General features: G+C 42.4%; 2 protein-coding genes and 1 long non-coding RNA gene across 11 annotated transcripts in view; 1 reads left to right on the forward strand and 2 right to left on the reverse strand.

The window, feature by feature from the left end:
• LOC125722697 (serine/threonine-protein kinase PLK3-like) overlaps positions 1-25,291 on the reverse strand; it is a 185,800-nt gene that overhangs the window by 54,519 nt on the left and 105,990 nt on the right. The gene's annotated exons all lie outside the window — the stretch shown is intronic.
• On the reverse strand, positions 1,894-25,257 carry LOC125722726 (uncharacterized). Of its 3 annotated transcripts, XR_007386539.1 has the most exons (7): positions 25,135-25,257; positions 15,711-16,746; positions 15,431-15,564; positions 5,212-5,287; positions 2,712-2,804; positions 2,260-2,549; positions 1,895-2,154 (listed from the first exon to the last, which is right to left on the reverse strand). It is a non-coding gene; the product is annotated as an uncharacterized LOC125722726 (long non-coding RNA). The 3 variants fall into 3 exon arrangements; XR_007386538.1 differs by having other exon boundaries at positions 1,894-2,549; positions 25,135-25,205; XR_007386540.1 differs by having other exon boundaries at positions 1,898-2,304; positions 25,135-25,205.
• On the forward strand, positions 16,515-20,208 carry LOC125722706 (kelch-like protein 10). Of its 5 annotated transcripts, none has more exons than XM_048998916.1 (6): positions 16,515-16,652; positions 17,190-17,681; positions 17,986-18,214; positions 18,724-18,873; positions 19,507-19,863; positions 19,997-20,208. In XM_048998916.1, exons 2-5 carry the CDS (start codon positions 17,584-17,586, stop codon positions 19,810-19,812), a joined length of 783 nt encoding a protein of 260 aa, XP_048854873.1. In that variant the 5' UTR covers positions 16,515-16,652; positions 17,190-17,583; the 3' UTR covers positions 19,813-19,863; positions 19,997-20,208. The 5 variants fall into 5 exon arrangements, with proteins under 5 accessions (XP_048854873.1, XP_048854875.1, XP_048854870.1 ...); XM_048998918.1 differs by having other exon boundaries at positions 18,106-18,214; XM_048998913.1 differs by lacking the exons at positions 16,515-16,652; positions 17,190-17,681 and having other exon boundaries at positions 17,692-18,214.

A 25,291-nucleotide genomic window follows, 5' to 3' on the forward strand; every position in this document is an offset into this window, starting at 1 on the left:
GCAGTGAGAGTTGAACCAGCAACCTTCTGATCACAGGCATAGCATCTTGACCCACTGAGGTGCACAGCAGCACACCCCTCGACGGTCACCTTTCACACCAAGAGTTTGTGCTGTGACTTCATATCACTGGAGGAAAATTGTCCCTCTGTTCTCCTCACTCTGAGATCTGAGATGTACGGTAATCACATGAAGCTCACTGCCGCTGTCCTCCTGACCCACCATTAATCAGCACACATAAGAAATTAGAAAAAAATGAGGATTTGCCTTTAAAAGGCTTGTGATGAGATACTATTTGACGGACAGATAATTGACAATAATGACTTTCAATGTCTTTTTTATTGATTTTGAAGACAAAAAAAATCTAGAATTTAATGTATTACCTCTTGCTCTATTTTCACACTGTACTCTCTCATATTGGCACATTAGTGATACACACACAAACACTGTTTCCCGTTCCTTTTGAAGGTTACTTGATGTCTTCCTACGATTCGTGAGAACCTGTCGGATAAGTTGACGGTCATCTCTGCCATTAGAATGTCGCTTCCGCCCTTTACCTGGCTGGTTTCTGGTCGTTCCCAGTGTCTCCTCAAATTGTTCCTGGGTACTGCTGTCTCAGAAATTTTGAACCTGGAAGCAACCTACTGCTCAGCGTAGCCAAATCACACAGATGTTACAGCACGTTCTTCGCCACTGCAACAGAAAGGAAAGTCCACTCACCTCTCTCGTGGCCCTTCTTGCCTTCAGAGTCAGTATTGAGTGATATGTCTGCTGTCTGAGGTTGGCCTTTTTGGGTTGCTGAGTAGTAAATACTTTGGAGGGCAGGGGGTGGTTTTTGTGTGTGGGGGTGGGGGAGCATACACATGATTCTGCAGTTTGAGTATGCTTCCCATCACAACGCCAACACTGTAATAAAGCTTACTGCCGTTACACTGCATTGATGTGATTGAGGAGCAGGGGGCCAGTGGGCATGGGGGAATTTATTTTTATCTGGCATTATTTGAAAATGAACCGCTGGCTTTAACTCAAAGCCCAGGGTTCCCTCGGAAAGTTCACAGAAAGCACAGTGTCTTTGTTGAGAGTTCAAGTCTAAGACTGGGTCTGTTTTAAGGACTAGTAACTCAGGTGGCTCAACTGCATTTTATTTATCTATGTCTTAAAATATCACGTTTATATGTCTCTATTTATATTCTATTTATCATTTCATTTGCTCTATAACCAACGAGAACGATATTTCACCTCAGTGGATCATACAGCTGAAGAACAGAATAAAAATACTTTGCTGGGTGTTTGTTTTATCAATGACTGTAGTGACTGAAATCCCACTGTGGAGAGAAATGCAATCCTGAGGCCCCGCCCCCGATCATGTGACCCAGTAAAATCAGTTAAATGTGACTGAAATGTCAGTCACTGAAAACCTGTAAACTTTGACAGGTAATAGCACTGCTGCATTCGTGTGGCAACATTTGAAAAACCCATGAAAGCCACGTTTCGCTTTGACCTCACAGTAAGGCAGCTGGGGTCTCCATAATTACAACATGAATGAAAAGTGACACCTCGACAGTGAATATTACACCTGTGCCATTCTGACTGACACCAGGTGAAGTGGGAGGTACGACCCGCTTTGGTTTCGAATGAGACGGCAGAACGAGTGCAGACACAGACGGATGGATTTTTTTGGCCATTGTACCATTTTGGGTATGAACTGCTTTCCAATCACAGCTTGCTTTATATATGTATTTAGAACCCTGTTAAAAGTAAGACACTGAATTTATCACTGTTAAGTACTTGCTTACCTTTCACCATTGATGCACATTTCTATCAATTAAATGAATGTTAGATTTAACAGACAATTTCATAAAAAGCGACATTTTTGAGAAAGCAGGGCCAAACAGTGCCTGGAGTAACGGTGGGTTAAGGGCCTTACGGAGGGGCCCAGTAGTGACATTGAACAGGTGACCTTCCCATCATAGACATAGCATCCAAACTCAATGAGCCAAACAGCGCCCCCACTGGATTGCTATGTGTTTTGCAGCTCAGGTGATTTTTTTTCCTACATGTTGATTTAAATGTGGCTGGTATTACTACACCATGAAGCTTCTCCTCTTCCTCAACACCCTCTTCATGGCATCAGGATGCTGGTTACCCATGGAGACCCTAGAAGTTTGGATCAGGAAGGAGGCAAAGGGCCAAGCATCCTATGGCATATGCAAATCACTGCAAATCACTGCGTGCAGTGTGCAGAGGTTAGGTGACACATACCATCCTGTAGCTCAGAGATGGAGGAAGGGAGACAGCTGTTTGGTCCTGGAGAGGAAATACATAAAACCTCACAGGAAGCAGGAGTATTTATCAGGGTCGCACAGCCTCATTCTGCCCTCCTAGACATGTCTATCTACCTGCCTGTCTGTCTGCCTGCCTGTCTATCTGCCTTCCTGTCTCTCTATTTCTCTACCTGCTTGCCTGCCTGCCTCTTCATCTGTCTGTCTATCTATCTGCTTGCCAGTCAGTCTGTCTGTGTACCTGCCTGCCTGTTACACTGTGGACACCTGCTGCATTCACAGCCAGAGCGCAAATACCAGAGTAAACGACTTTAATATCTAAGAATGTTCCTTGCTGATCATGACTATTGACACAACATTGGATAGTGAAGTTGACTGAAGGGTAACAGCTTCCCGCTGTTACCCTTCAGTTACCAATAAGGGTACACTCACTCAGTGTGGTCTTTTCCAGTGCAGACCTCCTCACGTCGACCTCCAAGAGACGAGCTCATGTCTTTACCACTGAATTAGCTTCAGCCCCCAGGCCTGTTTCATAAAACATTTACATTTTCACTTACAGCACATATGTCCCCGTTATATAATTTCCATTTTTCCATTTTCATTTAGTCTACATGTATATATCATTAATCATTACTCCATCCGGGAATTTTACATGTCATATACTAACATACACTGTACATATGCGCATCAAAATATTTTTTTCACCAGCTTCTGGGAAAAACAAAATATATAAAAAGATAGATTATCATAACTAAGACTGAAATAACAAAAAACCCATAAAATATTACAGTAAAACGAAAGTGATGACGATGATGATGATGAAAACCCTTTATTGCTGTTGCAATATACCATGTCACTAGTCACGAGTACCAGCGAAAAACAGGCCATCAACCGACCATACATGTACACAAACATCACAGTAGGGGGTAGACAGGTCGGGAGACAGGGGCAAACAGAGAGAAGAAAAGAAACAGAATAACCCATTGCTTCCGGGATAGGCTCCGGACCTCCCGCGACCCAGTAGGATAAGCGGTTTGGAAAATGGATGGATGGATGGATGGAATGTGTATACATAATATTTAGTGTAGTAACTGCTTCTGGCCAACAGGGGGCCACAGGCAAACGTGTGATTTGAGTGGTGACAAACGCTGCTGCTACAGGTCATGGTCGGGCTCCTGCAATCATCCATCCATCCATGCATGGAGGAGAGCACCAACTTTTATGGAGGAATAAGAATCATTTCCTCTCTGCCCGCTTGACTGGGCTTGATAACTGGTCACTAGAACTGGCATTGAGGAGGTACCACGGCTCATCTGACATGCCCCTGCACCCTTCTGTGCCATCTGTGCAAGGCTGCGTTTTTTTATAACCTCTATGCAATATTTCTGAAGCCTAACCAAACCCCACTTCTTCCTTCCTACCACGGAATACAGTGCAGCACTACAGACTGGACTAGAGTCTATCAGGTAACACAGGGCACAAAGCTGGGTTCACCCGGGACCATCATGGGGCAAACCACCCTCCAGGCACTTTGGAGATACCCATCAGCCTCACTGTATGTCTTTGGCCTGTAGGTGGAATCTAGAACTGCCAGATCCGTGCGTGAGAGAGAGAACATGCAAACTAGGAACACACAGGTCAGAAACAGGAACCAAGGTTCCTAAAATAAACTGGAGAAATGGCTCAGTGATTTCTTCCATCAGTAACTGGCATGCTGTATAGACAGTCCTCTGTATCGAAACTCAACCATAATCTGCGCCAAACATCCAGAAATATCCGCACTAATCACATCTCTTGTTTGCATCACTGACTGAGCTTGCAGAAGAGACCGTTGGAACGTACCAACTCCAATGAGGAACATAAAGTAAGCTTCAGTTGTTAGTATGGCTATGGACTAGCTTCAAGTAGTTGCAACTTTTCCTCCTTAAAAGTAATATTACTGGTCCTCACGCTGTGGGTGTCTTCAGGGAAGGATCTAAATCTATATTTTCTGGGGGTGCCACTGAATGTCCATAGCTGGACAAATAATCATGCAAAAGCATTTATTTCCTATTATGAAATTGCTCAGGTTTGTTTTATTAATGTATTTACGAAAATGAAATTGTGCAACTTTTAAAAGAATAAGGGCATCATACATACATGTGGTAGTAAATATTCAGTGATTCTCATTTAGCATTTTGAGTCCCAGCTGTGAGCCTCAGAGCCCCATGTGTCTCAGGGTAAAACAGATGCTATAAATCCTTTGGCTGTACAGCTGTCATGTTCTATTTGTGAGAATAATGTGTACAAAGAAGAGTGGAGTCAAAGTCAACAAGCATGCAATGACATTAAACACCCAGATTACCTGCTAATCGCATACAGAAATGCCTCAAATTTAACCAAGGACGACATGTTCCAGGTCATTTTTCTGTCTGAGGAAATGCATGTAGACGCATACACAGTACTGAAGAAAAGTCGTAGGCAGTCAAAGAAAATGTTTAAAGCTATTTATGTGGCTAGAAAGTGTAGTAAAATGCTCAGAAAAAAAAGTAAAACAAAAACTAACAAGAATTTTTTCTGTTCTCCAAAAAGTTACTGATATCTTGTTGGATGGCTAAATGGACACCACTTCAGTTCCTAAACCTCTATGAAGTTAAATTTTACCAGACAATTGAACGTTTGCGCCAGTACCTGTCCGATCCTGTCCTGTGTGTCTTGTGTCCTTTTGATCAGCAGGTGTCGCTCAGTGGGTTGAGTACATGGCTTAGAGGCTAAACCCCTCCAGTCATGAGTTCACCTCAAAGTTTTATTGGTTTTTGGTTTCCTTAGTATCTTTTGTCTCTCTTTGTGTCCCTGTTTAAGGTGTAACCTGCTTGTCTAACTTTGTTCTGCTTAGACTCTTATTCCAAGTCTTCTCTAGCGTTATTAACCCTTAGTGTTTAAGGTTTCTTACTTTCGATCCTTGTTACGCCGTCTGCTTCTTGTTGTCCTGTGCTGATTGGTTATTTTAGTTGTTCCACACTGTTGCCCTGGTACAGTGGAGATAAAATGTACACATCCCTGTTAACATGCCAGGTTTTCATGATGTAAAAAAAAAAAAAATTGACCACAAGTCATTTCAAAACTTTTTCCACTTTTAACGTGACCTAAAATCTATACAATTCAACCGAAAAACAAAAATGTGTTTGGGGGGAAAAAATTTTAAACAAGAAAAGTACATAAGCTAGCTAAGTGCGCACACCCATAAACTAATACTATGTTGGAGCACCTTTTGATTTAATTACAGCATTCAGGCTTTTTGGGGACACACCTGCCATCAGTTAAGTGACTGATTAACCCCAAATAAAGCTCAGCTGTCCAGGTAGGTTCTCTCATGACCTTTACTCAGTTGTATCTTACACCAAAAGTCATATTTCACAGAAAGCTTAAAAAAAAACATGAAAAGGATCATATTGCAGAAAGGTGTGTCAGCAGGAAGGGCAAGTTTCCACGGCCTTAGATACCATGAAACACACCGCAGAGTCACCAAGAACTGGACGTCCCTCCAAGATTGATAAAAAGACAAGAACTGGTCAATATATGTTTTGGTCCTTTCACTCAATCATACTGTTTAATGAAATACTGAAATAAAATTATATACATTTATAAAGAACAAACCGTATCATTCAAAATATCTTGCGTTATCAGAATGAAGCACGTACTGTAATTGAAGGGACATTTGGATACTGAAACCAACTGTGCAACACAGAGACGGCTGTGCTTCAGGTACCACCAGACTTGTCTTTGAAATATTCCTGCACACACACACTATATTATATATACATACATATAAATACACACATACATAGATACTGTAATAGCTTGGATTCAACCACGAGAGGGCAGTAGTAGCATATAGTTATGGCAGCACAGGCGGGAAGTCGAAGGCGGCAACACAGTGAAGTTGAGTGTGTGTGCGTTAGACCCGGAGCTGAAGTTAATAAATATTGAACCTCATCATCCCCTAATGTGTCTCGGCGCACACACATACATATACACAGACGAGGTATAACAGAGGAAGCAGGATTATAAAACACACAGCAACATGAACACACAATGACCGAGTAAACAACTGAGCAGAGGCAGGCAGTTAAACAAGCCAACTGGGCTAATAAGAGGATCAAAGTGTGGGACATCAGACAATCGACCAATCACAGAGGGTGCAGGACAACAAGCAACGATTGGAACAATTACCAGGCACTGACCCTAGAAAACACAAACCACTAACTCTGAAGACTACACTGGGATAACAAGGAACAAAAATAAATGGAGCTAGACGAGAACAGCGGCCTGTACTACGAAGCGGAGTTACTGGCTTATCGGGGTATCTTGTCGAACTTGAGGTAGTCTGGGCAAAATGTAAGTGAACGAATATGAAGTCCATTTAAACTGCGGTACCTTAAATCCGACAAGTTACAGAAACTGCAGCTTGTGCAGTACATCTTAATGAAAGACTTCCAATTTCAGAGGGAATTAAACTGAAAATTGTAGTGACGTATCTTCAAATAATATCTGAGAAATCAAATACACAGCTCAGATTCCAAATTTAATTTAAAAGAACAAATTTCAGACATAAGGAATACATTTATGGAGTCTTCAATTTAGCAGCGCCCTCTAGTGGATTCGGTCGAAACGGCATCCCCTTTTAAGGAGGCACGGATCCTGCGAAGAAGCTGGAGAATTAGAAGACAACTTCAGCCTTGTCGCGGTATAACAAAACTTTGGTTGATAAGGTTGAGTTGACACTGCAGGTTCATTTCATACAAGTTTAATATATTTTCCCTAAGAAAGCACCCTGGAATAGTACTAATGAGGTAATCAACGCACATTGTACATTCTTTTACGTTATAACAGTAACACAATCTTTCGGCTATTGTGGCATTGCTCATCCCAAAAATCAATGACATGCGCACCAGGCATTTTAAAGAACGTATGCATACAAATAAAAAGCTGTGATACTACAAGCTGGGGAGGCGGGATCCTGCACCCGATCAGCGAAAATCTAATTTACGGTTAGATTATTCAAATTGCGTCTCATTTTTAGGCTCTCCTCAATCCTGATTGTGAAGCTTTCCTGCAGTGTTGTATTTACAGTGAACACCACATTCTTTCATTCCGCAGTCAAGCTGTCCCTTAAGCAACGTCTTATGGGATTGTTCTGGAAGCACGCCTAGAAAAGTACACACGTGTTCTCGTTGTAAGGTTTACCTTTGAAGTCTTCGCAAGATGCTAAGAGTCACCGTTACCACCCACCCAATAGACTGTAATGTCACAGCAATTTCCTTACGCTGCCACCGCCTCTTTTAACCGGTCAGGTCGTCGTCCCCAGATTCCTCACAAAAACCCACACAGAACACGGTAACAAATACACTTTCCTTTATTCTTTACTAAATATACTGTTCATAAAAGATACCAGGTTTAAGTGAATGCAGGCAGGAATACGAGTTATGCTATCTAACCTACGGAGCACCAAGCCAGCAGCTAGCGCCACCCACCATCATGCAGTGTTGCACACCCCCCAAAAGGTCTAAAGCAGGGATAGGTTAGACTTTAACATACCTCGTTATTATGCATAAATAAATGCTCAATACATAAAACACTCCCAATAAGCCACCCACTTTCCACGCTAAACCATAGTAAATATACCTCCCTAATCCCCCCTCTCTCTCTCTCTCTCTCTCACACACACACACACACTCACAGGATCTAAGATTAAAACAACCACCGAACTTCCCTCTGTCCAGTAGCCGCCAAGACCATCCCGTATGTCCGTAGATCAGTCTGTGGGTATCTGCGTCCCAAAAGCCCACCGAAAACGCACACAAAGTCTTTCCACACGTCCCTCGCTGGTCACTCCATCCGAAACTCAATCCAACATGGCACAAAACATCCTTTCTTGTCAACTGAGCATCCAACACCGTCCCTGCCTCACGAAACAACCCCGCCGTCTCTCTCCCCTTCTTGCTTCTAAACAAGGTCCTCTACCCTTAAAACTTCCTCCAGGTGTCATTCAATCAAAATCAAGTCCAGCTAATCCTCTGAACCGCTAAACAGCCACCTGATGACATTTTCTCAATCACATGTCATCACAAGACTATGGGTGCGTTGGACTAACGACTTGGACTTAGGTCTGTGTGCAGCTGACGGGACGTGGAGCGCCATCTGCCGGCGGCTGCAGGGGTGGAGTATAAACTACTGCTCGAAGTGTGCGAGACCTGACTGCGATAGCAGCACTGCCAGAAGGGTGTAGATGAATCTATACAAATAACACCTGCATGCACATTAAATTTACAATAACCAAGTCCTGGTACAAACTCTCAGCAGTGAAAAAAATTTACTATTGTATATAATGGCCCTGTATAAAAAGAGAGTTGCCAGGAAAAAGATCAAATACATTTATTCCAAGGATTAAGAGTTTATTGTCATGTACAAAATACATTGCAATTCGTACTTGAATGCCTTCCTCACAGACTAGACGATTAAACAAATAAAGCAGCACAACATTACAGTAACTAACAATAAATAAACCACTAACTTACGTGTACTATTAGAGCATTTATTTCATTTATTTAAACTTTATTTTTCCAGGTAAATTACCTGAAAGCCCGTTTTCACTGCTTTTTCTTACTCAAAGGAAAAGCCTATAGGAAAAATCTAAAACTTTTTAATTATACATGTACTTTATTTCTTTTTCCAAAGGTGATAAAACATTTGTCACAAAATACGCTCCGTGCATACATATGAACTAGTCCCTTAAAGTCCCTTTAAACATCGGTGTTACAAATTTTAACACAATTTTACAGAGCACCATGCAATACGTCTGCTCCATGTACCATTCATGAAAAGAATGGTATTTTAACTCAAATGAATTTACTAAACATCACATATATTGTTTTCTTACATTCAATGTTAGTTTTGTTTCTTTAGCAATGATTTGTCCCCGGCAATGAGCGTCTGTGATGACAGAAAGTTTCATAAATGCATAATTGTGTTAAATTAGAGTACAGGGCTAATAAGAAATATTTCTGAGCTAGTTATTAAGTGAACCACCTTAACTTTGGACATATAATGATAATAAAAATAATACTTAAAATTATTAGCATAATAATTATTATTATTATAGTAGTAGTATAAAAATATTGAAATGGGACCACGTCATTCAAAGGCAAACTAATATTGCAGGGGACTGCCCACAGATCCAAGTGAAAAATTTAATGGGGACCCACTGCCGCAAAAAAAAAAATATTAAAGCCCTTTCTGTCCTGGTTCCTAGTTCTTAAGTACATATGTGCTTATCTGTAGTGGAGGTTCCTCAACTTAAGAATTAGAAAATCCCTTGTTAACTTTGTCTGCAAACCCTATTTTTAATTAAATGACTCACATCTGTACTGTCCTTCAGGGCTCTGTTAACCGGTGACTGGAAGGATTCAGGAAAAGGGGACTACCACTTCCCAGGCGTTTCCCCAGATACGATGCAGCAGATCATCGAGTACGCCTACGCGTACTCTGTGCTCGTCACAACTGACAACGTGGAGAACCTCCTGGCGGCCGCCGATCAGCTGAACATCCTGGGCATTGTGCAGCTCTGTAGCTCATTGGATTCTGGCCCGCTAGTACGGAAATTGGGGAACCCTGTCCTACACTATCCATTGCACATACTTCTATGTTTGTGTCACGGTGAACTTTATCTGTAAATCTCCTACCTTGTGCCATGTGCTTCCTGTGGTTGGCTCCAGGTTCACTACGACCCTGTACTTTCTGGATCTCCATCTCAATCATGTACATCATGACACTCATCACTTTTGAATTGGTTTTCTTAGATATATATCTGTGGCGGCTACAATGGAGCTGATACACATGCTACTGTGGAGTGCTATGACCCACTCACTGGCGAATGGACCATAATCGCTCTCATGAGCACTCGCCCACGTGGCCTTAGGGTCGCTGCTTATCACGGGAAAATTTATGTGGTGAGTGACTCCTTTCTTGCACCTTGAACCATAGGTGACAAGTTTCAAGTTTTACCTATCTGTCTTTGCTACTGTCATGGATTGTGATTCCCTTAAACCAAACAAAATGTTCACTGTCAGAATAACTCACTGTGAAGGCTTATCTGAATGCATGTACAAAATATATACCACCCTCTTTAGCCTCCCTGCATTCATTTCTGGGTTATAAACGAATATGTTGGGGGACTCTGCTACAAGCTCGGGTAGTAAAGTTTCGATTTCTGATCACAGTTTTATATTCTCCAGTTCCAGACATAATTGTTGTTTTTGTCAGAGTCTGTTTAACTACAAATGGCATTTTTAGTAATAATAATAATAAAAGCAAAATATATGAGCATAAGGAGTCTTTTTTGAAGGCTCATGATTTTCCCCTAATTCTGCTGGTTTTCCCTCCACCCTAATCCCTGTCTTTGGTACAGTTAGGTTCACGTGTCTTTAACACAAATGAGTTATAAGCTTGTGAGACAATGGAAGCCTGCTTTCATAGGACTAAAATTCCTGAAAAGTTTGTGACTTTGGTAAAGCTGATATTTGCTTATCCTTTTGGTACCTGAGTGATCACTTGCTTTTGGTGTCTCCCCGGTGGGCGGTTCCAACGGGTCACATTACCTGCGGAGCGTCCAGGCCTATGACCCTGCGATGAACCACTGGCGTGCTGTGGCCCCCATGTTCACGGCACGAGGCCGTTTTGGCATCGCAGTGGTGGATGACCTCCTGTTTGTGATGGGCGGCTCTGATGACGTCTGGGTTACAACCAAGGTGGAGTGTTACGATGCGGGGACAGGCAGCTGGTTTAGCGCCCAGGACATGAGCAGAGCCAACAGAGACTTCAGCTGCTGCGTAGTGCCTGCGCACCCCCGCATCGTACAGCACGCTGCACCTCGGTAGTCCCATGGCCACCCAGGAGGAGATAAACCCACCTGCCTGGTGGGTAACCTCAAGTACACCCCCCCTCAAATTCTTTCCCTAAAATGTATAGTGCTTACAGAACACTGGGATACTTTCTTAGTTTTCTAAGAATGCTGCAATGTAACCACACAAAGGAAACATGTTCAGTCTAATAATTATGTGGGAGCTCATGCATATGCAACAGTGTCTCTATAGCTATTTGGTGAATGCTGGGCTGGGAGGCGGGAAGAGACTACTTGTCTGTCACCAGGAGTCCGAGTATCAGATGATGGACATTTGTTCCTGTCATTTTCTGCTGTTCTTTTCTGAGACCATGATACCAATAGACACTGCTGCACTTTACCATACAGAGACATCTGGAAGCTGGGGAGGGCATCTGTGCTCCTTCAGCCACAGACAGACTGAGGCAGACGACAGGCAGGAGGACTGGAATAACAACAATTCAATTTGTTTTTCATTGATCATTGTTGACACACCACGAAATGTGAACAACGAAACAACATTAAACAATATCGCTGGATGATTAAAATATAAAATATATATATAATCAGCTGTGCTATGGAATTTGTGTGTGTGTTTTTTAGCTAAAGGGTTAAACAAACACTTAATTATATTCATCATACCATATATGAGTAACCCAGCCTTTGATCAGTTCCTTCACTCTATTGTTACAGATTTTCAGAAAACTACATCAGGATTATTGTTGTGTTTTGCATTTCATGTAAGATATAAAATTGAATCTGTATGTATGAAGTCAACCACCACACAGCGAATCTCCTCGGGATCCTGGCCGGCGATCCCCCAGGCAAATACACGGTCCAGTTCTACCAATCCATCGGCCATCCATCTGCCACAGCTACAGTAGGTGTTACATGTACGTGGGCGTCCCCTTGGCCTGGTCCAGCCGCTTGGGTCCTCAGCAATGAGGATCCTGCGACCCGGATCACCCTCAGGGAAACGCGCCACATGGCCGTAGTGCCCTAACTGACAATCCCTCACAATGCAGGTAATGTGCCCCCATTACCTGGAGATGCATGGCTTCATTGATCAAACTATCAATCCTCACTCAAGTTGGCACATTTGGTCTGAACAAATAAAATTTGCAGGTGGGGGACGAGATTGATCGTGTAACCCAAAAACACGGAAGAAACAAACACAAAAGCACCAGACTCTCGGGTTGGGGGATGGGTGTTGATATTGGAGTGCAAAATTAACACAGATGGAAGATGGACAAGTACTTTTGATTTGTGTCCTATTCTCAGTGTATGACGAATTATAATGGCTGTTTGTTAGCCGTTTGCATACTATCTTATGCGAAAACCGGACGACAGAATTCTGTTGTAGTCTAGCTGACTTAGCAAAAAAAATCCCTTACACTATAAGGATTATTATTATTATTATTTTTTTATTATTTAGGAAAGTCACCTTAGTGTAATTACAGAGTAATGCATTGCTTCCAAACAGCGATGTTGTGATAGACTATTCAATTAAATGCTTGTTAAACATATAATTCTGAATATTTGATAAATTGGGCAAAATCATATGTTTGTTTTAAACATGAAAATGACGCATGCATGTATCAGAGTTTTATAGTGGGTTTCTATTCAGGGGCACTTCTGAAACATTTTGGAGCACCCTCTGCCACTGCCACCGCCCAAGATGAGGAGCCGTCCACCTCCTCAGCCACATATGTGTCTCCACAAATGTCTGATCCCGAGGATGAAGAGCCAATAGCAGCCACTTCAGGTGTGATTGTGCGTAGCCTGAGTGTGTGGGTGTGTCGCAAAATATTTTGCAATGACTGTTCCGGCACGATGAATGCTGTGTATTCAAAATAACTTGTGTATACTAATGCAAATGTATGCTCATAGAAATGCCTGGAGCTCAACCCCCTGAGGATGAGCTCCTGCCTACAAAACCTGCAAACTGGCCTTCAGATATCACTGACAGCATTCGAATACAGCTGGTTTGCAAAGGACCAAGTAAGGTAGCACCTGACTTTGTTTTTCCTAGAAATGAGGGTGATGGAAGAAGTTGCCACCAGCAGTATTTTAAGAAAACACTAGTTAGCGGTGAAAAGATGCCTAAAAGCTGGCTAGTATATTCTGAGAAAAACAACAGCCTTTTTTGCTTTTTTTTGTTTTCTAAAAGACACATCAGTTTAACAAGTTCTGGGCTGATAGATTGGAAGCATGCCAGTTCTCTTCTCACCTCACGTGACAATAGTCCTGAACACCATAACTCCATGAAAGCATGGAAAGAGCTGGTAGTGAGGATTAAAAATGGTGAAACAATTAACAAACAAGAGATGGCACTTCTGCAGGCTGAGAAAATAAGATGGAAAGCGGCGCTGACTCGTCTCACTGCTATCATTCAATTCTCTCGCAACTACAGGGCAACAGGCTTTGCATCTGCACAAATGTCAGCCAAGGATATGTGTGAGGACATGAACGTAGAGGCTGTTCTACAGCAGAAAAGACAGAGATCTACAAAGCGGCACTTCTCTCACAAATCATTTGATGAGCCATTGAGTGATGACTTAAAGAACCTGGAGGTGACCTTTTTTAATGTTGTTGTTGATGCTGCAGTGTCTTCCATCCAAGAGAGATTCACCACATTGGAAAATGTGGGACAGAAATTTGGAGGACTGACACATTTTCCAAATCTCTCAAATGATGACCTCACTGAACAGTGTAAGACCCTCGGTGCTACTTAGCTTTTTCAGGACCAATCAGACTTGGATGCCGGAGAGCTTGCACAGGAGATTAAGAATTCGTCTGACTTACCATCAAAATCTATGACCTGTCTTGAGCTGCTGAACTTTGTGCATGACAGCGAACTCTCAGAAATATACCCAAATTTGTGCATTGCTCTGAGAATTGCAGTTACTCTACCTGTAACTGTGGCTTCAGCAGAGAGGAGCTTTTCAAAGCTGAAACTTGTGAAGACATATCTGAGGTCCACTATGTCTCAGGAACGCCTCACTGGCCTTGCCATCATCAGCATTAATCATGCTATTGCTGGCCAGATTTCATATGACATTATTGATGACTTTGTATCAAGGAAGGCAAGGAAGGTCCTGATTTAGATGACAATTATTTCATATCACTGTGTGTTGTGCGAAGTGCAATCATGTTAATTGTGTCATTTAGGAATGCCTCATTTTAATTGTATCTGCCTTTTATACTTATTTAATATAATAATTTTATATGTATGTCTTATTTTGACTTCTGTGCATGCTTGTTTTATATTTAAAGTTCTATTTGATGATGAGATGATGATGAGAACCCTTTATTGCTGTTGCAATACACCATGTCACTAGTCACAAGTACCGGTGAGAAACTGGCAATCAACCGACCATACATTTTATATGTATGTCATATTTTGACTTCTGTGTGTGCTTGTTTTATATGTAAAGTTATATTTCTTCCAATTTATATGTTAGTTATTATGTTTGTTTGTGTGTGTATATATCTATATCCAGTTAAATTCAGTATGGTTCGGACAACAGTTTTTTTTACGATAAAATATGTTAATGTACAATCCTTAATATGTCTTGTGTGTGTGTGGGTGGGTAAAAATAATTAATTTACTTTGGGATTTTAGATACAGTAAGATATTATACACAGACCTAAATAATTACATAAACACAGTCGTTGCTGTTTCAGTTCTCTCCTACCATTTATATTGTCACAGTGAACTATATCCTAAGATGTACTTGTACAACGTTTGTATATAGTATAGCATGAAAAATAATAATAATAAAAAAACTCAGCCAGAGTGGAATTGTTTATATATATATATATATATATATATATATATATATATATATATATATATAAAACACTCCTGCGCTCTTGCGTTGTGTACACCCAAAATGACGATTCCACCATACACTGCGCTAGGCTATATCGAGTGTGATGTTAGTTGCAAAAGACGCAAGCTGATCCCAACTTCACTTTGCTACACGTCCACTGTAAAAGCAGGGCCACAAATAAAACACCACCTACGTCTCTGTGCTCAATTCAAACGGAAAATGTCGCCAAATCCATTCGCCATTTCACTATGTGCTGGCTAGTCATGGCGCGAGCATTAGCGACGGACGCGAACAGCTTCAGCTTATCTTGCCACAATTCAGCTCGACTGTTTAAACTTCAGCCAAACACAACATTCTGTGTTAAGTGAGAATTCTAACGAGAAATAATAATTACTTACATCGTTCAATGGGCGCCCTCGGAATATCTGTCCTGCCGCTACTCCCATCCACTTCTAACTTAACTCGTCCATCTGTGTGGGGGTGCGCAAGAACGATGGGTGCCGCGAAGCTGCAGGAAAACAAACTTAAAAACCTGCACGGAAATATATTAAACTAAAGTTAGTCGGCAGAAGTGAGGAATTACAAAAAAAAAAAAAAAAAAAAAAAACGATTTCTCAAGAAAAGATCATAAAACAGGAAAATGGTCAATAGCTCATGGAGTGATATTGCACACTGTACCTTGATTGTAACATAACTGCTCTATAATATATAATCGATTATATGCAATAGTGTTCAGGATTTGGGTGAAGTGTACTGTACACAGCACAATAATCATTGTGATAATTCCACACTTGCTGCAATATGTTTTCATGACTGTATTGGGGATATTTGCGGTCCGAAAAATACGTACGCCTTGTGCTAAATGTGGACCAAAACAGACGGACTACGCAGCCCAATTTTCAAGGACCATTTTTGTTCTAAATAAAGGCCACAACGGGCCGACCAGATTTAGCCCATAAAATAATGTCCTGTGGACATTTGTTGCTCAGTGGCTTATGTTTAAGGTGGAAACTAGGGAATAAGATACGAACTTTAGCCTCGTTCCTGACAGTCATGTAAAGGACCTTTTTTGTTTTTCATTTTTAGAAACGTAGCCGAGGAGAAAAAATATGAAAACATTTTTTTATTAATTAAGGAACTATTTTATTTATTTCGGGAATTCGTGATTTGACAATTCACACATAATACAAAACGTAAATGCTAAGATAAGCACGGTATACATTTTCCAAAAGTGATGTTAAAAACATTTAACTTGTTCTTCTTGTACAGCTGATTGCGCATAGAAAATATTTTCCCCCCAATCAATGTCGAATCTCAAATATAGATTTAAAAATAAACGTTACGGTATCTTAGAACACTGTGACGCAAAAGTGCGGTTTTTGCGTATTAGAACGTAGCTACACGTCATTTCGAGTGGTATAAAAAGGAGAAAGAGACGAGACATCCACATTTTTGAATAATGATGGCACACGACATGGAGCGAGTACTGATGTCCCCGGCTTTCGAAGTGTTCAACAAGCTTCGGCTCGCAGGACAGCTTTGTGACGTGGTCCTCATCGCAGACGGTGTTCAGTTCAACGCCCATAGAGTGATTCTGTGTGGCTGTAGCTCCTACTTCCAGTAAGTTGCTGTGGCTCATATATGACGATGCCAAAACAGCAAGGAGTCCGTTTTTTTCTCTCGTTAGCAATGACTTCTCCTTGGCAATAAGGCTCTAGGATGACAGAAAGTTTATATTAATATATATTATATTAAATTATGTTAATGTAGGTCAGTGCTGATCAGAAATATTTTTAAGTATACAGTACCACCTTAACGTTTAACATATAATAATAATAATAATAATAATAATAATAATGGTATAAATATATAAAAAGGGGACCATGTCCATCAGGCAAAAACAAAGTATTCCGGGGCACTTGCCCACCAGCCCAAGTGAAAAATATTATAGGGGGAGCTAATGTTGGAAAAATAAGAGTTAAAGCCCCTGGTCCCTAGTTCTTAGATGCCTATGTGATCATCTGTAGCGGGGCGTCCTTATCTCTGGTTTATTTCCATTTGGGGGTCCCTGGTTCAGAAGATTTAGAAAACCCCTTATTTAACTTTGCCTGCAAAACCCATATTTATTAGATGAGTCACTTCTGGATTGTGTTTCAGGGCTCTGTTCTCCAGTGACTGGAGTGATTCAGGAAAGCGGGAGTACCAACTCCCAGGCATTTCCCCTGAAACATTGAGGCAGGTCATCGAGTACGCCTACACGTACTCTGTGGTCATCACAGCTGACAATGTGGAGAACCTCCTGGCAGCTGCTGATTATCTCAGTGTCCTGGGCATCGTGCAGCGCTGCTGTGACTTCCTGCATGAGCATCTCTGCCTTGACAACTGTGTTGGGCTTGTCAAAATCGGAGAAGTCTACTGCCTCAATGAGCTGCACCAGTCTGCATTCAAATTCCTCCTGAAGAACTTCAAGGAGGTTGCCATCAACTCAAACGAGTTCCTAGAACTCACGCTCGAAGAACTTTGTGACATCATGGAGCGGGGCATGAACTGAATGTCAGAGAAGAGGATGTGGTGTTTCACGCCATCCTCCGGTGGATCGAGCACGAGCCTGCCACCCGAGAGGCCCACATTTCAGTTCTGTTGCCCAAGGTGAGTATAGTTATACTATGTTCTCATTGACTTGTGTATATGATGATGATGAAAGTCCACTCTCTGACTTTGAGAACCCGCCGATCCGCCCACGCTTGCCCTCTGACGTTTTGCTGGCTGTCGGTGGATGGAACATGGGCACTACTAACTGCATTGATGCGTATGACACACGGGCCGACCGCTGGGTGGATATCACGCAGGAGGAGCAGAGCAACCTAGCTGGTCATGGCACGGTGTACCATAATGGATTTGTGTACTGCATTGGGGGGTTTGATGGCCAACACTTCATTAATTCCGTGCGCAGATATGACCCGATAACACGAGAATGGCAGCAGATGGCCCCCATGCACTGGCATCGCTGTAATGTTAGTGTGGTTGTGCTCGATGGGTTCATCTACGCCATGGGTGGCCATATTGTTTTCAGGCCCCTCAATAAAGTAGAGCGGTACAACCCAGTAACCAACGAATGGACCCAGATCGAGCCCATGAATGAGAGGAGAAGCGATGCCAGTGCCACCACCCTGAATGGCAAGGTAGGGTAATGGGAGGGTGTCTGACTGTGTTTACCCTCATCTTCCCCTTGAAATTGAGTATTTTACACAGTCATGAGTTCTCTTTCTCTTCAGATTACTGAGTTTTTTTGGATAATTCATTTAGTTCATTTGGATAAATGCATTATTGGTCTCCATTAGGGGCATATTGGGTAGTGCTGTGGTGTCATATCCAAGACTTGTGAGATAGATGAAATGGTGTTCCCATGTCAGGTTTCCTTTATTCTGTTCCTGGGGGAGCAGAATTGAAAACTCTTTGCAGATTTCCCTTTTCAAACAGCCATACTAAACCTGAAAATTAGCTGATTATGGTGTGTTTGAGAAGGGAAATCTGCAAACTGTGTTCCGCCAGGACCGGAACTGGGGAACCCTGTCATACACTATGCATAGCACATACTTGTATTTTTGAGTCACAATGAACTTCATCTGTAACCTCCAAACCCCAGTCATATACAGTATAACGGTGTTCACAGTTAAATTGTTTTTCATAGATATACATCTGTGGGGGCCACAGTGGAACAGAGAGCCTTTCTACAGTGGAGTGCTTTGACCCACTCACTAACGAATGGAGCTTGATCACTCCAATGAGCACTCCCCGTCACAGCCTTGGAGTCACGGCGTATAAAGGGAAGATCTATGCGGTGAGTGATTCCTTTCTGTGTCAAATCTCACATTTTACCTGTAAGACTCATGGTTTTTTTGTCTTTGCTGCTGTGTCTTTCATTGTGATGCATTTAAACCAAACATAACAGTTAAATGCCAGAAATACCTGCTGCAAAGGCTTATCTTAATACACATAAAAACATATATGCTACCCTCTTTAGCCTCCCTGCATTCATTTCTGGGTTATAAATGGATCTGCTGGGGGTCTCTGCTACTAGCTCGGGCTGTAAAGTTTAGATTTTTTATTAATTATTTTCTCTAGTTCTAGATATAATTGGTCAGATTGTTGTTTTTTTCAGTGTCTGATTAGCTTCAAGTGTTCGTTTTAAGTAATAACAATAAAAAAGCAAAATATATTAGCATAAGGAGTCATTTTTGATGGCTCACAGTTTTCACCGAATCATACAAGTTTTCTGTTGCCCAAATCCATGTTTTCATTGCATATAGGTTGACATGTGTATATAAGCTTGTGTCATTTATAGACAATGGGAGGTTCTAAGGAGCCTGCTTTCATAGGGTGAAAATTGCTTACGAGTTCATGACTTTGGGAAAGTTGATGTTTGCCCATCCTTTTGGCAAGCAAGTGATAATGAATCTTTGGCATCTCTCAGGTGGGCGGTATCAACAGGTCTGATCACCTGCAGACCATGGAGGTCTATGACCCTACCACAAACCGCTGGCATGCTGTGGCCCCCATGTCTACACCACGCAGTGAATTTGGCATCGCAGTGGTGGACGACCTCCTGTTTGTGATGGGCGGCCACGATGGGTTTAGGGTAACAAACAAGGTGGAGTGTTATGATGCGGGGACAGGCAGCTGGTATCGTGCGCAGGACATGAGCAGAGCCAGAAAACACTTCAGCTGCTGCGTAGTGCCTGCGCACCCCCGCATCATACAATACGCTTCACCTCGTTAGTCCCTGATGGCCACCAAGGAGGAAACCCATCTGCCCACAACAGCATGCCCAGTACGTAACCTCATTTACACCCCCCACCCCAAAGTCATTTTCCATGGCCTCGCTAAACTCCTCCCACACCTGAGTTTTTGCCTCGATGACCGCCGAAGCCGCATTCCATCATTTCATCACCTCTGTCCACCAGCAGGTTCGGGGAATGCCGCCACAACAGGCACCGACCACCTTACGACCACAGCTCCAGTCAGCCGCCTCCACAACGGAGGCATGGAACAAGGCCCATTCGGACTCAATGTCCCCTGCGTCCTCCAGGACATGGGAGAAGCTCTGCTGGAGGTCGGAGTTGAATCTTCTCCTGACATTGCATACTTAAAATAAAGTTTTCTCTTTTTCATATTATCTAGTTTGTGAAAGCGTCATAAATTTCCCATTTTGGATAAACGTTGTTCTCGTTTGACGGTTCTCTTCAGAAATTCCGCTGCAACCATCGGTGATTGCTAATTAAGCACTAAGGTTTTTCGTAATCAATTGAAATACTGGTTTAGTGCAGCCCCTTCCCCTGGGACCTACAGTAAACATAGCCAGCAACTTGAATTTGGAGAAGTGATGTTACCTCTGGATTGATTACAGTATGTACTGTACACAATATTATATTGTGGGTGTCAGAGTTTGCGTGTGCGAACGGGCAGGCTGGCAGGAAGGAGACAGGGAAGGACGAAGCAGGGAGGTAGAATACGGGGAAAACTGGGGTTTTATTAGGGGGAAGACGGCTATGGGCAGAACGGGACATGACAACAGCACTAACATCAATGACGGACATCGGACAGGGCAAGATGTGGACTGATATAGACAAAAGACATGGCAAAACGACAAGGTACAGCTAGGCATGATAGGGGAAGAACACGTGGATAATCAGGGGGCGTGGCACACAACGATCGTATGAGCCGGGCATGACAGTGGGTCTGTGTTCATAGTGGGGTACTGTAGGGTTCAATTTTAGGACCAGTACTGTTCCTAATTTACATTAATGATATTGACAGCAATACATACAGGAAACTGGCTACATTTGCAGACGACACCAGAGTGGGTGGCGTAGCAGATATTGATCTAGCAGCGGAGAGGCTACAACGGGATCTGGATTTAATTAGCGACTGGGCTGATACCTGTCAGATGAAATTTAACATACAGTAGATACATGTAAGGTAATCATGCAGAGAGCAGAAATATAAAGTACTTGTATTTTATGGGTTCCACTGAAATAAAGGTAGCTGATTATGAGAAAGATCTCGATGTGTATCTTGATGCTTCTATGTCCCACTTTCGCCAGTGTGGGGAAGCAATAAAAAAGGCCAATAGGATGTTGGGTTACAAGTCTAGGTGTGTGGAGTTTAAGACAAGGGAAGTGATGCTACGATTATACACTGCTCAAAAAAATTTAAGGAACACTTTTTAATTAGAGTATAGCATCAAGTCTTTTAAACTTCTGGGATATTGATCTGGTCAGTTAAGTAGCGGAGGGGGTGATTAATCAGTTTCAGCTGCTTTGGTGTTAATGAAATTATGAACAGGTGAACTAGAGGGGTAACAATGAGATGACCCCCAAAACAGGAATGGTTTAACAGGTGGAGGCCACTGGCATTTTTTCCTCCTCATCTTTTCTGACGGTTTTTTCACTAGTTTTGCATTTGGCGACGGTCAGTGTCACTACTGGTAGCATGAGGCGATACCTGGACCCTACAGAGGTTGCACAGGTAGTCCAACTCCTCCAGGATGGCACATCAATACGTGCCATTGCCAGAAAGTTTGCTGTGTCTCCCAGCACAGTCTCAAGGGTATGGAGGAGATCCCAGGAGACAGGCAGTTACTCTAGGAGAGGTGGACAGGATCATAGAAGGTCCTTAACCCATCAGCAGGACCGGGATCTGCTCCTTTGTGCAAGGAGGAACAGGATGAACACTGCTGGAGCTCTACAAAATGACCTTCATCAAGCCACTGGTGTGAATGTTTCTGATTGTTTGGACTTCATGAGGTTGGCTTGAGGGTCCAACATCCTCTAATGGGCCCTGTGCTCACTGCCCAGCACCATGGAGCTCGATTGGCATTTGCCATAGAATCATACCTGTCAAGTATCCCGTTTTGGCCGGGAAAGTCCCGTAATTTACCCTTCTTTCCCGCCGTCCTCCCGTATTAGTATTTTCCCGTAAATGTCCCGTATTTTAACCTGCATTATTAAAAAAAAAAAAAAAAAGTTACCCCCCCCCCAAAATCTGAGCTCTGTCACTAGCCTCGCGATAACTACCACCTGCAGTAGCCTACTATGCGGGAAAAAAACACGGGAAAAAAAGAAGAAAACAGACAGATGATGGACGCCAGGACAGAGAAGGAAGGCACTCCTGCCAAAAAACCAAAACCCTCGTGTAAATACCGCGATCAATGGGACAACGAATTAATTTTTCTGAAGAAGAGCAGGGTGGGGGGCAGTCACGCGTTTTGTAAAATTTGTAACTGCGACTTTAGCATCGCACACGGGGGAAGGAATGATGTTGCCAGCATGACAAATCCGCCAAGCACAAGCGCGGGCTAAAGGCACAAAAACATGCCCAGGCGATGTCAGCATTCGTGACGAGAAATGCCACTGAGGCAGACCAGGTCACAAGTGCGGAGGTAAAAATGGCAATACTGTGTGCCAAAAACAACATTCCTTTCTCCTTCCATGATGACTTCAACAAGTGTGTAGCTGACATGTTCCCGGACTCTGCTATTGCACGAAAATACTCAACAGGAAAAACGAAGGCTCCTTTGTTTCCTGTCTGCCATTATTGGACAAACTGATCACCTGGATTAATTAGTTTGTCCAATAATGGCAGACAGGAAACAAAGGAGCTGCCTTTGAAGTTCAGGAAGTAGTGCAGCTGTGCATAAAGCCAGTTGTAGTTTATAAGTGGTTGACAAGTGGTGATTAGCTTTCTTGTCGCCTGTCTTAAAATGTAAGGGATACTGCAGCTTGGTTGGGGTGGTGGGACTGCTCGCGGCGGGCGCCGGAAAATTTCCCTTATTTTCAAATCCAAAACTTGACAGGTATGATAAGCACCCATTCTTAAAGCCAAATTGCCATAATATGTGAACTTTTCGTAGTTACTTGGCGTTTAGGTGCACTGAAAAATGTTCCTATGTCCATTTTCCTTTTCTCTGTCATTTTATCTAGTTTATGACACTGTAAGGCAAGGCGAGTTTATTTATGCTGTAGCCATTTTATACACAATGGTAATTAAAAGTGCTTTACATAAAGAAAGTAAAACTATCATAAAATAATCACAACAATAAAAACAAGGAATTAAAAAAGGTTTAAATTTGTATTTAAAATTAATTAAGACACTTAAGAACAGAATAGAAACTGATTATACAAAAAAATACAGTGGGGTCAGTTCGGACGTAGCACAGTGCTCATTTAGTAAATGCACAGCTAAACAATATGCTAACTGTGGCCGTTAATGTTAAGTTAATATTATGCCAAGTCCATCCATCCATCCATTTTCCAAACCGCTTATCCTATCGGGTCGCGGGGGGTCCGGAGCCTATCCCGGAAGCAATGGGCACGAGGCTGGGAACAACCCAGGATGGGGGGCCAGCCCATCGCAGGGCACACTCACACACCATTCACTCACACAGGCACACCTATGGGCAATTTAGCGACTCCAATTAGCCTCAGCATGTTTTTGGACTGTGGGGGGAAACCGGAGTACCCGGAGGAAACCCCACGATGACATGGGGAGAACATGCAAACTCCACACACATGTGATCCAGGCGGAGACTCGAACCTGGGTCCCAGAGGTGTGAGGCAACAGTGCTAACCACTGCACCACCATGCCGCCCCATTATGCCAAGTCGTCACAAATAAAACAATGCATTGGAAACGGCTCTGGCGCGTTAGTTGCAGTGCACTATGGAACAAGTTATTGTAAACAAGCGAACGTTAACTAAATAAGTAATATTTTAATCGCTAATATATCTGATTCATGGAAAATTACATCGGTAATCAGCATTTTTGCCGAAACTAATTTATGAATGAGTCTGCATTAACTACATTAAAGATAATCGCTTTATTTAAATTAAATAAAATACTCTAATTATTGGAGTTCAACATTAATAGAGCCGCAGCCACACACCTGACTCGTGTGTGTAGAGTAGGTGAGATGAACTGGGAAAGCAGGCAGCGGGCCAAACCACTGTGAGGAAGGGGGGGGGGCGCAACTGTTTCTAAAGGCATTGTTTGCGTTTGTTTTATTTTCTACCTACACAATTATTTTAGGTATACATGCATATATTTTTCACAATAGAGAGTGCGTTTTTTAAAATAATTTATTGGGGGGGGGGGGCATGTTCCCTCCGTCCCCCCCCCCCGCGATTTACGCCCATGATTATAATGAATAATTGTGGGGTTTATTGCTTCCGTAGGATAAGCGGTTTGGAAAATGGATGGATGGATGGATGGATGGATTATAATGAATAATTGTGGGGTTTATTGCTTTCGGGATAGGCTCCGGACACCCCGAGACCCAGTAAGATAAGCGGTTTGGAAAATGGAAATGGAAATTGTGGGGTTTATAGAAAAAAAACTGTGCTAGCGATTATAACTAACATGGAATAGGAAACAACAGCCCTCCACAAGTGAAAACCCAGATGAATGCTACTGAGAACTGTGTTAACACTGATAAAACTAAGAGTATTTTTTTAGTTCTGTGCAACATTGTTTTTTTAAAAATGTAATAGTCTTGAAGCATTTACCTTATTACGAAAGCAATGCCCCAAATTACTTAAACATTTTAAGTAAACATTTTACCATCCATTACCGTAAGGGTTCCCAGCCTCCGGTCAGTGTACCGGTACCGTCCGCGCTCAGCGCTCAGTGCTCAGGGGGGGGGCGGGCGGTGCCTACCGTCCCGTTTATTACGGGTTCGCGCCGTATTAAAAAGAAAACTGTCTGTATTGTTTAGTGCCGGATTTCCGTTCGCATAACCAATCTCCCACCGTTCCGCATATTTTATCGTGGACACCCCGGCAAATTACACCGCCGTTTTAGGGATCAGTGACAGTTTTTGAAGTTTGGGAAGATTTTACTAACCAAATAGCTGTCTATCATCATCACTTCGATATAAGAACACCTCCAATAAAAATAAAGACCACAAGTTTTAATGACATTAAAAACATGCAATAATTTTATCGACATGTACTACATTAGTATAGTATAAAAGAGAAAATAATCAAAGTTGCATAATATAATTTGAAGAATAAAAGGAAATTTTGGAGAGCTAACAAACTGCTCACCTCAGTGCCATTTTCATGCGTAGAGTTTGCTGTGCTGCAAACGGTAAAGAATATTTACGTTGTTTCTATGGAAACTACTCCCACTGTCCGCTTAACATTAGTGTAATAATACGTACGTTGAAACTGGCTAATGAGCTGTATTACGCTACGTGCGTAT

The sequence above is a fragment of the Brienomyrus brachyistius genome, unplaced genomic scaffold (assembly GCF_023856365.1).
Source record: "Brienomyrus brachyistius isolate T26 unplaced genomic scaffold, BBRACH_0.4 scaffold41, whole genome shotgun sequence".
NCBI lineage: Eukaryota > Metazoa > Chordata > Actinopteri > Osteoglossiformes > Mormyridae > Brienomyrus > Brienomyrus brachyistius.